This window comes from Erithacus rubecula, assembly GCF_903797595.1.
Source record: "Erithacus rubecula genome assembly, chromosome: 8".
NCBI lineage: Eukaryota > Metazoa > Chordata > Aves > Passeriformes > Muscicapidae > Erithacus > Erithacus rubecula.
Window position 1 is genome coordinate 18,424,117 of NC_136659.1, and position 17,237 is coordinate 18,441,353.

At 37.6% G+C, this 17,237-nt stretch overlaps 1 protein-coding gene across 4 annotated transcripts; it reads left to right on the forward strand.

The window, feature by feature from the left end:
- Positions 1–382: 382 nt before the first annotated feature.
- On the forward strand, positions 383–17,140 carry FASTKD1 (FAST kinase domains 1). Of its 4 annotated transcripts, none has more exons than XM_079310760.1 (15): positions 383–488; positions 1,743–2,308; positions 2,701–2,769; positions 3,696–3,821; positions 4,998–5,396; positions 6,486–6,596; positions 7,751–7,882; positions 8,812–9,298; positions 10,031–10,145; positions 10,607–10,735; positions 11,476–11,607; positions 12,593–12,706; positions 12,985–13,126; positions 13,891–14,008; positions 14,983–17,140. In XM_079310760.1, the coding sequence occupies exons 2-15, from the start codon at positions 1,974–1,976 to the stop codon at positions 15,070–15,072; spliced, it is 2,499 nt and encodes an 832-aa protein (XP_079166886.1). In that variant the 5' UTR covers positions 383–488; positions 1,743–1,973; the 3' UTR covers positions 15,073–17,140. The 4 variants fall into 4 exon arrangements, with proteins under 4 accessions (XP_079166886.1, XP_079166888.1, XP_079166887.1 ...); XM_079310762.1 differs by having other exon boundaries at positions 425–446; positions 1,807–2,308; XM_079310761.1 differs by lacking the exon at positions 383–488 and adding an exon at positions 1,053–1,133 and having other exon boundaries at positions 1,807–2,308.
- Positions 17,141–17,237: the final 97 nt, after the last annotated feature.

A 17,237-nucleotide genomic window follows, 5' to 3' on the forward strand; every position in this document is an offset into this window, starting at 1 on the left:
GCAACATACTTGTTGCAAGATATGCTAGACCTGTCTCCCAAAACTCATTTATTTTAAATTTATTTTTCTTGCAAAACATAAAAAAATTAAGACATTGTAAAATAAAATAACACCAATTCCAGTACAACAAAGCATAGCTCTTCAACTTTACCCTTCCAAACTTCAGTTCCCTTGTGCTTTTCCTAGGCAGGGAAGACTTTTTTACCCCCTCAGAATGCATTATGAAAACTTTGCTTTCTTTAATATGCAACCGTCAGTATGAACCTTGGTCCTTTTCAGTTATTATTTTTATTTCCTTTGGAAAGCCTTAAGCGGCTAGATTTTTCCCTTTCTCGCTCCGCTTCCTGAGCGCTGGTGGCTGCGCTGTGCCGCGGGGCATGCGCACGGCGAATGGCAGCGCAGGGCACGTGGAGCCCCGGAGTGAGCGGGACGGGTCCTGAGCCAAGGTAGGCGAGAGCTTCCCCTCGGGCCGGGCTCTGCGGCTGGCGGTGGCTCCTTCGCTTTCTCGTTTAACCCCGCCGGCTGGTGGAGTTTGCCGTGTGACGAGCCCTCGCTCAAGCCAGCGCTGGCAGGTGCTGCCGCCCCGCGCCGGCCGGCAGCTGGGCCGTGCCCGCCCGCCCGGTGCCTACACCTCACCCGGTGCCTCTCCCCGCCCGGTGCCGCCGTCTGCCCGGTGCCTCTGCCCGGTGCCTCTGCCCGGTGCCGCAGGCGCACCGGCAGCGCCCCTCAGCGGTGCCCGCGGCCCCCGGAGGCGGCAGCCGAGAGCCGAGTCCGGCGGAGCGGGTCGCGCCCGTCCCGCGGTGACTCGGCCCTTCCCAGCCCCGTGTGGGTCAGAATTGCCCGCGGTGGCGGAGCCGGCTGCGTGCAGTGGCAGTGCTGGTAGCCGGGGACAGGTGTTGACGGGAACGGGCGGCTCGGTGCCTGTACTGCACAAGCAGCTCTCTTAAGGCTAAATTACTTAAATCTGTAGTAGTTGTTATACTTGGGAAGTGGTGAGTGTCCACATTTTCTCCTTTTTGGGAAACTTCCTGGCTCACTGTGTTTTGTAATGCAGCCTTGAAAATGCTTATTGTGTTTCAATTGACAGAAAATAATTTTAAAGACCTTGTCCCTTCTAGTGTGTGTTTTGCATGGTAAGGAGGACATCTTAGAAATAGTTCTTTAAGATCCAAATTTCCTGGTTTTACTCTGTGTAATCGGACGTTTGAAAACATCCAATGTTTTCTATTGATGAACTTTTTGAAAGATACTGGAATTTACTAATTCTTTAAAAATGTATAAAAGGTTATGGTAAATCACTTGCAAGCTATAAGGCTGTAGCTTCCATTATAATTTGGAATCAGTTTGCTTTTCTTTAGTGTAATGACAATTTAAGCTGATGGTGTGTGATTGATCAATATCCTCTAACACAAAGGCTATCAACCTTCTTGACTAGAAGCCATCTCACTTTTACCACCAATAGTTGTATTTTCTGGCAGTTCCTGGACCCCAGTTTGGGATTATGGCCTAGTGAGAGCAAGCCTCAGTCATGCAGTGCTGGCATGTTAAAATCTTCAGCTTTTCTTTCTCAGTAGTAGCATTGGTAGCACATGTGCCCTTTAAAGGGAATTTTCTAAATTTGAAAACTTACCAAGTGGACTGACTTCACAGTATTTGTGAGCATGTCGGTGTTCATTGTTGGGAGCTTTTCTATGAGAAGAGTTCAGGCTGTAGGTTTCAGTTTACCATACATTATAATGTAGTGACACTGATTTTTACTTTGTTGTTGTGACTGAAATTAAGTGCTTTAATACTTTCTCATTACAGGTACCTCAGAATTTGCTTCTTAATACAGTGACCGGACAGGATGAAAGAAAAATGGTCTTCTGTTTCTCAAATATTTGAGTTTCTTGTTTGTAACAGCATGGTTTACTGCAAAAAGTGAAAGAAGAATCTTTCTGGACACATTAAAGCTGGCTGGTAGGCATAGCAAAATGCTTGGTTTGAGGCAGCTTTGCTTGTTCACACTGAGACGATACCAAGCTCGGACTCTTTGTAGTGACCTGCTTTTCAGCCAGATTAATGCCTGCACCCATGAAGATGAAGTGTTCAGCCTTGTTGGGAGGAACAAGGCCAGACTTTCTGAAAAGCATGTGGGAATTGCATTGAACATGCTGTGGCAGTTGCAAAAGAAGAAGCCCTTTCTCTTGAGAACTAGTGACTATGTAAGAAATCACTCCCAGTTTCTTACCCTTTGCATTTTGGCAGAAAACAAGGTGGAACACATGGAAGATGAGGTGATAGTCGACATCTTATATAGCATCCTGAGGTAAAGAGCATTAAATACATTTTGTATTTGATAATAAAAGTAGAAGGAATTTTGACTACAAAGCTATCTCATAAGGAGACTGTGATGAGACTGTCCTGCCACAGCTTCTGTACTCGACTGTTTGACACAGACAGCATAATGTCCTGTCCCTCAGTTTTGGAGATACAGGCAGAATGGATCTGTTTTGCAGTCCCAGTAAATATGTTTCATGATTATTATGAATTCTAATTATTCATGCACAAATGCTTATAATCTGTTTGAATGGAGGGAATGATAGAAAAGTAAAACATGATGATAAATAATGAAAGAACATATGTCTTATTTCTCTATGACTATTGAAGTATTGTCTCTTATTTCATTATGACTGTTGAAGTATTGTCTTTATTTTGAAGGCTTGATGTTGAAGACCATGCTTCTCTAGCAAAAGTGCTTGTTACAGAAGTGTGGAAAAGATTAGAAAGGCAAGTATTGTCCTACTGTGCTTTGTGAAAGATTTAAGTTGCAAGCATGATTTGCTTCATGTGAGGTTACACAAGATTTCTCAAAGAGTATTATGCTTAAAACCTAATATGAGTATTTTAAATGTGACTTGTATTTTTGAAGGTCTTGAAAATTATATATATAGACTTTGGTACACAAATGCTTGAGAGATTCAGATACTGCAACAACAGAGTCCAGCATTTGAGATTTTGAAATATATTGTCTGTTTAGATTTATGTGTTTGAAGTGAATTGCAGGTTTTCATATTTACAATTTTATCTCAGTGCTTGCTGTCCAGGTCTGAAGTGGTTATTAGAACCATGCTTATCTTAATTTCAGTAAAACCATTTGTATTTAAATGGCACGTATTTAAATTTTCCCTTTGTGCATTTTTTGTTGTGTTTTGTTGTCTTCTTTAGATTTTTTTTTTTTTGGTGGGGGATGTTGTAGTTTTCATTCTTTAATCTTGGGATAATAGCAGAACTGAGTGTCAGTCTTGACACCAGCATCTCAGAATTGCCTCTTCTTAATATGTGGAGTGTCTTGACAAGTAAAGAAATACAGTGTACCTTGAAAACAAAATTATTTTCAAGTAATAAATTGCTCACATTCATTTTATTCATTTGATATCATTGCTTGAGAATATAATCTTTATAGATTTCTTAGGCTGGTTAAGTGAAGGACAGCTAATTCTTGTAGAACTCCATATACACAGCATGCTTTAATATTAAACACCTAAGCTTTTTACTTTGATAGTTTGTTTTCTTATTTTGTAATTTGGCTTTAACCTTGGTTTTTATATAATTGTTAAAGTAGATTTTTGTCTTGATCTTTTGTCTTTTTGTCTAGTTAGTGACTTGAAATAAAAAGTAGAAATCCTGTCTGACTGTCTTTAATGTATTGACAGGCTTAGTTTGCCAGCTCTGTCTAAATTTGCTCTGTGCTTATACAAGCAACACAGGCACTTCAGTCCCATAATTGGCCAAGTAGCTCATATTGTGGACATGAAACTGGATTCTATACAGGATATAAGGTAAGTGTCAGATTTATCAGGATATAAGATAAGCTAAGAAGCAGAAGAAGTAAAATGTTGCAATTACAGGTCTATCTTTTTTGAAGACTTTCCCTTTTTCTCAACTGGAGGTTGCTTTGCTTCAGTTGGGGGTTTGTGGGAAACAAGTGTTTTGTATTAGTACATTGATTTACGAGTGAATGCATTTTCCCAATGACTTTACAAAGAATTTCCTTATAACCAATCTAAATTATTAAAACTACTGCTTGATTGTTTAGGTTATAAAGATTTAATTAATTTCCACTGTTCTACTTACAGTACAACAGACATTTAGAATCAGCTTTATCCTGATTCTAAACATGGACTTTTTTTGAGAATTTAGAAGCTATTGACTCACTAGAAGATGTTTTTCTCTCTTGACCTTGGTAGTTTCTCTACTATGACAGGGTTTTAAGGCAATATTGTGTTTATTTTCTTCAGAGCATTGTTTTTCTGGTCAAGTTGAATTAATAAATTCTCTTGCTAGCATGCCTAGCACAATACTTTCATATTTAAACTACTTAAAACATAGCCCTAGTCAAAGAAGACCAAGCTCATTTTTTTCTTGCTTCTGTTCCCCTGAGGCTGTTACAGCAAAGGCTTCTCTTTCTTTTTTCTGCTTTACGTTGCACCAGCATCCCCAGCACTGACTTTTTCAGATGTGAGGAGCCTGCTTATGAAACTCCTTGAATAGGACTGCATTTCTTTACAGAAATCACTTTCTCCGTGGTCATAAATTTTATTCCCTTGGGAAGGAATTCTTTGTTTGGAGTGACAATGATTCTTCTCCCCATTCTGTCACTTGTGAATTGTTTGGCCTTCTTTGGTGTCTGTTGAACATTAAAGATATTTTTGCAAATATAAATCAGGCAAATTAGGGTCTTGCCTTAGGCAAATGCTTTTATCACGCGTAACTTTTTAAGGGATGGCTGAAAAATTTGAATCGTTTGAGAAATTCACTGAAAGCGGAATTTTTACTTTAGTAGGATACATGGTTTTTGCTCATCCATTTTTCTGAATTAGATTTAAAATTCTTTTTGCACAGAAGCCAAGAACACCTCAACTACCTTTCCTTCCTTTGTGCACTCAATTAATAAATCTAAAATGTATTGCTTATTATGTTCAATGTGTAAATGTAAAACATTTTGATTTTTTTAGGATCTTGTCAGTTTTGATGATCAGCATATCTGAAGTTATCACAGAGAGTTTTCGAGATCAGTTATTACACAAGGCTGAACAGCTCTTAGAAGAAAAGGATCAAGTCCACTTAAACTATGCCAGAAGAATACTACAGTTTCTCCAAAATGTTAAACTGAAATATCATCCATTGCTAGAAAAATGCAACAAGATTTTCCTTGAAAATGCCTCCCATCTTGATATACACAGTATTAGTCATATTTTTGGACTGTATGAGCAGCTGGGTTTTGACAGTGCTGAATTCCGCCTGATTGCTAAACAGCTGCTGTCTGAAATTATAGATGACTGTTATGATCCTGAAACATTTGCAAAATTATTTTTTTCTCTTGGGCCTATGGCAGGATCTAAGGTTAGAGAAAGGTAAGTTCATTAATAATTTTGTCTTATTTGAGATAAATGTATTCTTGCACAGAAATTAAAAATGTACTGGTGTTTGGAGGAATGTGTGAGCCCATCTGTGAGCTGAGCCTTACGTTTCCTGGTTGTAACATTGTAGAAACAGATGATTTCACCATGGAAAAGCAGTATGTTTTATTAAGAAGTTGAATCAGATCCATCAGTCAAGGGGGATGTGAATGCTGTTATGCAAGGCCACCCTGTAGTCTGTCTCTTAGACTACAGCCTTCCTTTCACACCGGGTGGTAGCAAAAACCTTTCTGTCTTTCTCCTGAGAAATATATGCAGAGATGTGTTGCTTTCTCCTTTTTAAGACTGTCAGTAGCTAAAAAAGCCTGAGTCTTGTCCTACACCAGATTACTGACATTGTATTCTTTATGAAAGATCATCATCAGGGAACACTTCTGCATTTATTTAGAGCATAGTAGAGCATAGTATTGTGTCAGACTTTTTTTTTTCTCTGCCTGTTTTCCTTGTTATTTGGGAGTGGTATTACTCATGGGTCTCTCAAAACCTGCAGTTTTAGGTGGATTTTTAAATTACAGTAAGTCATATTTTCATACTTCTCTTCATGAACATTTCCTTTATTCAGAGGTTTGGACATGCTGCAAGCCTGTATTGGTTTCGCCAGAACTGATTTAGTTCCAAAAGCTTATCTTGATTTTTTTCTTTAATTTATATTGTTTGAGATAAACATTGGCTTTAATTACCACAGAATCAGTTCAGTTCATGTTTGTTATCTGTAGCTTGCTGATTGATCATGAATTGATTTGTGACTTAGAGTCCCTTCCCTACTTCTTGTCTACCTTTGGAATTGTTGGACTTGCTTGTTTCTAACATCAGAACAATATGCACTGATCCAACACACTCATACCTCTTTATCTGTGCTATACAGACCAACTGTTAAGAAGAAAAGTCCAAAAAAAAAAGTCTCTAGTTTGGGAGAATTTTGCTTCCAGAAGCAAAATTTTGGTTTTTTTCTCAAAATGGCTGCAATCTCTGCCAGAGATTTTCAACTGTTTTTCATTGGAAACTATGTCTTTTCTTCTTTAGGTTGCTAGTAACTGCAGGACACATGGCAGAGGAATTTAGCAGTCATCAAGTGCTGATGATACTGAAGACTATGCAGAAAATGAAATGCCGAAATTCTCATCTACTCAAAAAGTAATTTTTTTTTAATATCACTAAGAAGTTGTATTCTCTGGGTAAACTTCCATTTAGTGTGGAAAACTATGACATATCCAGTAAGTTAGGAGCAGCAGGTGCATCACTTGCACCCAAGTGCTTATACACTCTAAGTTATTGGCTATTACATATTTTAAAATATTGCAGCTTGACCCAGAAGTAATTGAGGCAATTTAGGAATTTCAAAGAAAAGCATTTCAACCTTACCAAGTTACTGTTGTATAATATGTCTAATTTACAAATATGCTCTAAATTTAGCCTCTAACAACTACTGTAAATTCATGGGCACGCCAGTGAAATGTAGTAAGTTACAGAGAACGTGTCCTGTCTTGGAGATCCTGTTACTTTTGTGAATTGTTTGTTGAAAAGTCATTGTGTCCTATTTTGGACTATTAAAGCTTGTGTTTTTAAGAACCTGGGCCATGTTCTCTGCAGTTTTGTACTAAAAACTCTTTATAGGAAGAGGTAGTTCTATCATACAGTGAATGGAAAAGAAGTTGATGTTTTGGACACAGAAAATGTAGCATTAGATATGTCAGAGGTACAGCAGAGTGTAAGTGCAGGTTGTGAACAGTTATTGGATTGAAGGTAGTTGTGTGAATTAAATAGATCCTTGAAAGAAAAAGGACATACTTGTGTTCTGTGGAGCAAAGGGATACTAAAAGGAAGATCAGGTGAATTAATGCCTTTTCTTTCTGAGTCTCACTGTCTGAAGAAGGTCTTAAGGAATTATATTTCACTGCAAATCTATCCCCCTCTGCAGCTTTGGACAAACACAGCTGTAGCAACCAGTGTTATGTGAGTGAGTGTGGTGTTGCTGAAACTGGTGATGCTGTTATAGTTTACTATATTCTTGGTCTACTCTAAATTTAACTGATGTGAAATCTGAAACAGAAATTAGTAGTGTGAAGTAGCTGATTTGTTGTGATGAGGACATGAATTTTTCAATTTAGTAAGTGGAGAGAGGCTGCTCTAGGTGGAATAGTGTCAAAATCAGTGTGGAGAGGAGTGCAGGTGTGTGAAACCCTCCACATAGGTATTGTGAACCACCCTTTTTCATGTGGCATGTTAGAGTTTGCAGTATCTTTTGTGTTAGCTTAAGACCTTGTAATCTTTTCCTCTTTGTATTTCAGAATGGCTTCTGTTCTGCACAAACACTTGGAAAGCTATCATGTATTACAGTTGGTAAAGTTAACACAGTACTTGGTGATGTTGCATTGCCAGGATCTGGAGCTGTTTGCCAAACTGAAAATGTTATTATTAGGGTAAGTGTGTGTTCTTGAAAATGTAGCTATATGACTTTTAAACAGCTCTTTACTTAAGACTTTTAACAGCAATCTTAAGATGTGTTTTGTTCCTGTAAAATACGAAGAAATAACAAACTTTTAAAAGTATTTGATTCTATTAAACATGTAAATCAGAGGATGGAAAGTAGATATTGTCTTGACTATAGATCCAGCACTATCTGCTAATATATATGATAGCTTTTAAAAATACTTTTTTCCCTTTTTCTTTTGACCACTGTAAAATAATGATGTTGAAATGACAAATTTTGATTGATATTTGATAGGATGGATAGGTATTAATATTGTATTTGATGCTTGACAGAAGAAGTAATGAAAAAGAGACAGAATGCCTTGCTTGGGACAAGTGAAAGTGTGACACAGAAATACTCTTGTGATTGAAGAATTGTCCAGTTAGTTATTAGGCTTGTACAGAGCACCAGAAAGTTGGCAGAGAAGAGATCTTGCTTTCATTTCTCAGCCTCTATAGGAATGTAATGCCTTGGCTGTACATTATTTTGGTTGATGATGTCCTCATGTTCCTCAGGCACCTCAAAACCTGGTGCTCCCTAGGACAGAAGTTGACCAGGCTCATAAACCTCCAGATAACCTTGACAAATGTGGACATTCTGGCCTTACAAAGAACTTCTGTGTTTATTAGTAAGAATCAGCTCCATCTGACTGAGCTGCTCACTGTCTTCTCCTTCTTCAGTTTTGAATAAATTAGAAGGAAGAAGTTAATCTCACTGAACAGGACGTGTGGGTTTCTACCAAGTCATTAATATTCTGCTTATTTTATATTTGATGTGCAGTTTTTAGCTTCTAAATTAGAAGTTTCAAGCATGTAATTTGTTTTGTTTAAACATTTGTGCTTAGTCCCTACTGATGGACTTTTTATTTCTCTCTTCCAGTTATTTAAAATCTAGTGTGATACCTGCTGATGCTGCAGCCATAATTCGTGTTCTGGCTATGCTTCCTTCTTTTCAAGTGGAGGAAATTATTATAAACAAAGCAGCAGCAGTTTTGCCTCAATGCAGACTCCATCATTTGAATTGCATTGCTACAGCTCTTGTCAAGTGGAATCATCATGGCCAGTTGCACTGGCAAAACAGTTCTGAGCTATGTGCCAAGCTTCTGCAAAAACTAAATGACTGTGGATTTCAGAGGCTTCAGAAAGCCAACAACTTAAATCTTCTGTTGGAAGAACTTCCATATGTGAATGGAGAGTGGTTTGAAGAAGTCCTGAATGAGGAAAGTCTGGCCATGTGTCAACGCTTGATAGATCAAATAACATGGAGAAATATTTTACCCTTATCTTTTTTCCTCATAAAATCAGACCACCGTTGCCCTGTGTTATTTGACAGAATATCTTCCGTGGCTTGTGAAAACATAGACAAGGTATCACAGTTTTTCTTTCTGTCTACTGTGAGTTAGTTAGTAAGAAAGGACAGATTAGTAATTGATGTGTTTCAGAGCACAATCCACACGTTTTTAAGAGTTTTCTTCAGCGTAGCTGACTTTGAGATCATCTTTTTTTGTGCTCACTTGAAGCTGTTTAACTTCTATGTATATAAATTTGCACTTAGCATTAATTTTCATTTCTTTTTTTCTGTTCAGTCAGCGTTAGGTCAGCCATAATCCTTTCCATTCAACTTTACATCTGACCATCTTATTATTTTTTAAACTTCTTTATAAATAATCACATCACATGGTAGGTACTTTAACAGTACTCATTGCTGTGGGGATTTCCCCAATAGCCTGTCTATTTGGTCAAATTACTCTTTTTTGCTTACTATTTTTTTTTTCATTCTCAATCTGATGTTCATATAAATCTTCAGTTTTATCCTGTTGCAGTTCAGTTTCTTCAAGAACATTTAATGCAAAACAAACATTTGGATCACCTTCATGAAATAAATTTTAAGTTTTAGTTGTGGCTGCAATTTCAACTCTTACTGAATTTTATTTTTTTTACTATTTTCTCTAGGAAAAGTTGACCAAAATAAAAATTAGAAAATACTTAATCAAGTCTTAAATCTCCAAATGCTGAATTAATTATAAAGCTTTTCTTTATTATCAAGCAATATTAGGATATTTTGCAGTGACTTGATTTAGGATGTTTTTCTTTTTCAGATTCCCCCCTCTGAACTATATTTTATTCTCTTCCTTTTCTCTGCTTTGAATTATGACCCTCCTGACAATGAAGAATTCTTTAAGAGTTGTATCCAACATCTTACTTCTAACTTGAGTAAGTGTAATAGACAAAGATATTTTACTGAATGAAAATGGGAATAGAATGGTACTTTCATTAAGCAAAGAAAAGGTAAGTATGTTACTACTAATACTCTGTTTACTGAGGTTAAACCATGACAAGTATTCAATGTTGAACTTCGTTTCACCTGTTAAAAATGGCTGTTGATAAGGGACTAGCAAATAATTTTTGGCATAGTAAAATGTAAGTGAAAATTCTGATTAATTAACTGTGCTGTTATTGAATAAAATTTTGTATTCTCCAAGGAATCATTTGGGAACAGGAGACATTTTGCAATCCATCACAAAGAAGTAGTTAAAATTGTAGAGGAAGTGTGTATGGATTTGTGTTGTACATTAAGAGAGAAAATCTGGTGATTTGAGAGGTCAGGGAAAGGGCATTGCAAATCCTTTCATCTTTCTTATGTGTTAATATGGGTTTCTTTCTGCTTTTTCAAGGTCATCTTGAAGCTTATCACTTGGTGCTGCTTGGTCATGTTTTGGCAATGGCTGGGTATTTTCCTCCAGCTCTGATAACAACAATATTTAATGTTTCTTTCCTCAGCAAATTGGATGCTCAGCTTAAAGGTAGTGATCTAGCTTCTCATGAATTTGATTGTTTAGCATTTGGCATAAAATGCAATTTGGACTTACATAGGACTTGAGATGTAGAATTACTCTTTAATGATTATGTTTTTGGGAAAGATACCCTCTATACAATATAGACATAATTTGAGTGCTAAAAGGGAAGGAATGAACAAAAATCTGTTGTAAAAGTACAGACCTGTATTGCAGATGAGAGAAAGTAATATAAAACGATTTTTATAGTCAACTTATTGCACTCCGTATTTAATAATTCTTCAATTTTATTGGACATAAAATTACCCGACTGTGATGTCTATTACTAGAAACAGTCACAGAGCTTAAGGAATAACGTGGAATTCTTGTCTGCAAGAAATGTATCCTACCTGTCTCTTCTCTTTAAGTAAGAGACTGTTTCATTCCTCTTTACCTCTACATTGTTCATTGTCAATGTACTCTTGCCATTTTACCCTCAACTACTTAATTAAATTTATACAATTTCTGCCTTTTGTCTTGCTGTTGTTCTTAATGTTGAGCAGAACTGTGGTTTTTTTTCATTTATTTTCTCAGGGATTTTGAGAACCTTTATAAAATTCTGCAGCATGAGCTTTATAAATGCCATAGTATACAGATATTAGCATTTTCTAGTAAAAAATTCAGAAATTACCATTTAATTCAATTTGATGAGTTTTTCTCATTTCAGTTCACACATTTCTATGTTGTTGTTTTGTTTTTCTGTAAATCAGTCCTGCCTGATACGGTGAAGCAAAGGGTCCAGTCAAGCCTCATGAAATTGAACAGAGCAGTCTGTCTGGAATGCCCAGAGTTTCACATCCCTTGGTTTCATGAGCCATACTGCCAACGTGTGTTTCATACGAGTAAGTAATTTAGGACAGGAAAAACTGCCCTTGTTACTCATTATAGTCTATTTTTAACAATATACTAGATGTTTCTTAAACAGTCATGCTGACACTAGCACACAATAGAAGGCACACTCCTCTCTGCTGAACATGTATTCTTGGAAAGTGTAACCAGGAGCAAACTGTTTTTCCTTGTGAGAATTCATGTAATAGAGATGGGATATTTCTGCAGAAGAATTAAAATTTAAATACTCAGAAACAGCATATATGGCATGAAGGATAGAAAGGCAGGAAGAAGATCATTCTGTCCTGGAGGAGATGGGTCAGTTTGCTCTCTGCTTCACTTGCAAAACTGAACATTTCACTTAAATTTTTCAAGGTAAACATTTTTATTGCCTTCTTTTGAACTTGATCCTCCCTTCTGCCTCACAAGTATCAAGATCTATTAGGGATGAGTGATAGAGAAGTAGGCTAGTGATCAAGTGTAGCAGCTGAGATCTTTCAGAATAGTGATCAGTTCAGAAAATCCATCTAATGCAAACACAGTATCTCCTCCACTAATTCTCATGGGAAGATCTGTGCTATCCATAGAATTCAGCTACTTTGTCTCTAAGACTGAAGATGTTTAATGGAGCAAGGTGTTAATCTGCAATGGACAGAGAAGGGACAGGTAGTGTGGTATGGCACAAGGTGAATAAATACATGTCTAAACATAATTAAAAGCAAACAAAATCCACCAGATGAAACCTAAAACTTAAGTTTTTGTAGTATGTGAATGGAAATATCCTGGGATCTAAAGCCTGGATTTGAAATTTACTTAATAGCATGCACCTGCCACATTCTAGCTAAAATATGACCACTTTGTCTCTGAATTATGATGGAATAGCACTCAGGATATGTGGAAAAGATTTAATTCAGTAGCCTGGATTTCAAAAATACAATGTCTCAAAGCACTGTTTTCAGAATTTGGCTGATGTATGAATTCTTTATTTTGTCTTTGTAGGCACGAGCCGAATAAATCCACAGCGACGGCACATTCACAGAATGCTGACAGAGATCTTGGGAGGGAGCCATTACTCAAGAATATCTGTTCTCACACCATACTGCTATGAAATAGGTGAGGAGTTAATACTCTAAAAATTGTATGGAGTCCTTTCATATCACTGTTATCACTAAGATTAGGAAGATCCTGATTATATGGCCCCAAGATAACACAAGATACTGCACAGAAAATATTATTATATAAAATACAGTTTCTAAAGTGTTCTTTTTAGTATAAATAATGTTGGGTATCTCTAATTATAGCTATCAGTTTTTCTAGAAGTAAACATTGTACAGATCAAATTATTTCACTTTTATTTTGTCAGTAAACAGGTTTATTTTGTTTTCTGGCAGATTTTGAGTGTGTCCTGGATGTAAATAAAAAGCCTCTTTCCTATATGACTCAGAGTATACCTTTGGATGGTAGTGGGGGAATACACTTGAGACACGATATCAAGGATGAAGGGAACAAGGCTCTACCACCAGGAGCTCAAAGGTCTGTACACTGAATTTTAAGACAGTTTAATAAGTGAAGAGAAAAAAAGGGGAAGGGGTAAACAAAGCATTCAGTGGCCATGCAGTCATTCACCTACAGCAGACCTGTACCAGAACAATGGCTGTGTAGGAAAAAGTCCCCTCTGCTTTACTGCTGAGCATGATGTTGTATGGTGTGAAATGCTGCTTTAGGCAACTGAGGTTTCCTTGCAGCTGTGTCCCTTCCCAATCTCTTGTCAATGCAGCCTGTAGGCACTGTGGGTGCAGAGGGAGGAACAGGGAAGGCCTTGATGCTGTGCAAGCTACTTGTCAGCAGTAGGCAGGATATTGGTGTGTTATTAACAGTTCTAGTCACAAGTTCACAACACAGCACCATATGAACTGGTCTGAAGAAAAGTACCTCCATCCCAGCCAAACCAAGTACAGTTTCTTGAAATGTGTTTCATGAGACTAGACAACTGTTTTCCTCCCATCTTTTCAAATCTAAGCCTTGAAAATGCTGGTTAGCTGTTTTTACTGTTGGAACAAAAACAGATGCAGGGAGAAATGCAGGGAGATGCAGCTTTTTCTGAATTCAAGTATCTCTAGATAAATAGGAGCAAAATGTTTTGTCTAATTCCAGGGAGTTGTTTAGTTTTTTTTTTTTTTTCTGAGAATTGTCAGGTTTATCTAGTCTTGCTGCAACTATCAGTAATGAACTAGAACTACCGCTTCTTGCTATTCAGGTAGGACCTGAAAGTAAATGCACATTTTTATTGTTTGCAGAATTGCTTTGGAATTTCTTGATTCTAAAGCTTTTAGCAAAGATTATTCACGTCATCTGAAAGGAGAACCTGCAGTGAAAAAGAGACACCTGGAAATGCTGGGATACCAGGTAGTTCAGGTGAGCAGTCAGCAAGACTTTGTGTCCTTTCTGGATTGTATGAGCAATGCAGAATGATCCATTTTCCTCACAATGGATTTAGAGACAGCACCTACTGGGAGAGAGCAATTTTTGTATTTAGGGGGGAAATTCTAAGCTGTTCTCAAAATGGTGTAAAGATTTCACAGAACTCACACCTCTGGAAGAGGGTGAAGCAAAACTGAAGTCTTAAGGTCCCAGTGTGACCTTACTGCTGGCAAACAAGCAATCTCATTGTAGCCTGAGTGAAGGAGAAAAAGTGAAATGAGAGTTTCAGTTCAATTCACTGAAGATTTCCCTGGCAGAAGAAAATTGAACATACCCTCCTTGAGTGGTAAGACAGTTTTGCCAGATGGCATATGGCTGATGTTTGTCTGCTGTAGTGATAGTGTTGTGATAGAGAACACTAGAGGCCAGAGTTAATTCAGCACCAGCACTGAAACATTTGGGAAATGGAGACTCATTAATGCAAAGGCTTCTATATATATAATTATTCACCTAACCTAATTTTAAGTAGAATACTTCTTTAAGCTTAAATTTTATTAGTTGGGGTTTTTAAAAAACAGAATAATCATCCTTTCTCGTGTTATACTATTGATACACCATTCCAGTCTGATACATTAACATTACAAACTACAGTGACCTGGGATTTTTCTCTCAATTTGGGTTTTAAAGGAGGGGATGGTGTAACAGAGTTGTCATAGCCTGTATTGTGTGGGCATCTGTTTTATAGCTCTGCAACTATGCTGCTTTTTGGAAGCAGACTGACTGAACTTAGAGGACAATCTTACAATAAGAAATTGATCTTTTCAGTATTAGAATAGGCCAGGCTTTTGGAAGGACACAAGTGGTAAATATCTTCAAGTGAAGAACAAAGGAGAGCCTTTTCTTTGCTCTTATATGGTATGTGGCTTATACCGATGTTAAAAGTCAGTTTGTACCATTCTATTCTACAGATTCCTCACTTTGAATGGAATTCTATGGTTCTGTCAACAAAAGGTGAACAGCTGGAATACCTGAGACAGCAGCTGTATGGACTCCAGTGATATCAGACATGCAGTCTAAATACTTGTATAAAAACAGTTCATGTACCATCAAGTGTCTCGTAATCCTGGAATAGTTAAGTTTCAAAAATCTCTTTATCTGTATCAGCTGGACCAAGGCTTGTCAAGGTCATCAGATGTAAAGAGATTTAATCTTCAACTTGTTAGGGATTGCAAAAGGCAGGTCACAGTGGGCTGTGAAGATGTGATAAGGATCCCTAAAATTTCTCATTATCTGGAAGCTATTACAAGCACATGAATCTGGCAGTTTTGCAATCAAGTTACATTATTATCTCCTAAATAAATAGCACAGAGGCTTAGCCAGACATAATACTCTCCACAGAAAAAGTTGGAAATACTATTGACTAGGAGAGTGGAGTCAGCAGTCTACTGGAAACTATGTCTGTCCTCCAGCATGTGACAGAATGAGCAGTTAGGAATCAAACAGTATCTGTACTCTGAAACTGAGAAACTGAAATGCAGTTTTGCTGAGAATAGGGCTGCTTTTAGAGCCATTCAGTTTCCATTCTCAGAACAGAGGTACTGTGGGAACTGTGCTGGGGCGGGAGAGTGTTGTATGGTGAGGAACCTCCAGCTGCTTCTCCTACCCTGTGATCTGGTGTGTGCAGAAGAATGGCTGAGCCTTCTGGAACACCTTCACATACTTGAAAACCCTGTCAGGGTTTGTACAGGAGGCGTAAGACACTGAGATGTAGAAGCAAGAAGTGGAACAGCCAGGAGAATGTTCATTGTAGAGCAGTAACTGCAGGGCATCATGCTTGGCAAATTGCCCCATTTCCAGAGGTAGCCATGTTGTGCCTACAGCTGCCTTCACCTTAGGGTAACTACCAGCTGTGCCTGTTTTCTCACATGTGCAATGAGGATGTTTTCTTGCTTATTTAGTAGAAGCAGGACACATTATTTTACCACTTCACTTGAAACCTGGCAGAGATAAACAACTGCATATCTGAATTGGCCATTATGCTTCTGTCACTTTTTTTTTTTTTTTACTATTCAGTAGTAAGAAAAAAAAAAATTAACTAAATACAAATCAGGACAGGAATGGAAATTCAGGAAAAACCATCAGAACTGTTTTAAGTTCTAAGGTACTTTCCTCCTCAGGCAGCCCTCATGTTTGTGGCATGACTGACAAAACTAGTGGATGGTAGTCTAGACACTTAGGGTTATTAAATGGACAAGGGCTCTAAGACTGCTTTGAGGAAAAGTCATTGAAGGCATAGCACATAGAAAGATTCTATGTGCATTGTATTTTATATAAAATGGAGAAGACAATCATAAATATAGGTTAGTATTTCAGAAGGTGGACTACATGTCAAAGAGGTCTCACATGACTCTGGTTCTGTACAGACAAGTCTTCAAGTAGCAGCCTTGGAGTGTAAGAAAGGTGGCACTGGCTAAAGTTATCAGTGAGGATGGTCCTGTTTGAGCTGAACCCTTCTTTTCAGGGTTCTATCAGTCAGTCACTGTACCAAGCCAGTTTTCTTCAATTTATGTATGGCTAAAGTTACGAGTATACACAATGGGAAAAGGATTAAAACTTGTTATGAGTAGTCCAGAAAGGGCATGGAAGAAAAGCAAAAAAAAAAAAAGTAATTCAGTAAAATGTGTTGTCCTTGATTCTTTGCATTCATTCTTTCTATATTAAATCAGCAAGTATTAGAGCAGATGAGTGGTGTAAAACAGTGATCTAACTGGAGCCAAGTTAGATCCAAAAAGGTGCTAAGCACAGCTGCAGACTTGGGTACTAAAGGGAAAATGCCACTCAGATTAAGTACTAGTGGACATTTCAGTAACATACTGAAATGAACTATGATGGCTGTGCCTCTGCATATGTATACTTCTGTCTCACAGGAAGGCAATACAAGGTGTCATTTGATAGTTGGCATTGCTATTCAACCACGTGTGGTGGCCTTCTTTTCCAGTTTTCCTGCTGCATCATCTGTAATCACATTTAAATTTATGAAATCCTTTAGATTGAGGACACCCTCTATGCAATAGAGAAATCTTTTGAAGAGATACTCTACAAAAAATGTTATGCATGCTCTGAAGAAAACTGTGCTCTAACTTGGGTAAAGGCTGTACTAAGAGATCTGTGTCCTGTCAGTATGATAGTGATGATGACCTAATCACTAAAAAAAGACACCATC

Excerpts from the sequence above, each read along its gene's own strand:
- FASTKD1 (XM_079310760.1), top strand. The coding sequence starts at position 1,974 with ATGCTTGGTTTGAGGCAGCTTTGCTTGTTCACACTGAGACGATACCAA. Across the intron at positions 2,309-2,700 it reads ATCTTATATAGCATCCTGAG|GCTTGATGTTGAAGACCATG; the intron begins GTAAAGAGCATT and ends TTTATTTTGAAG. Across the intron at positions 12,707-12,984 it reads ACCATACTGCTATGAAATAG|ATTTTGAGTGTGTCCTGGAT; the intron begins GTGAGGAGTTAA and ends GTTTTCTGGCAG.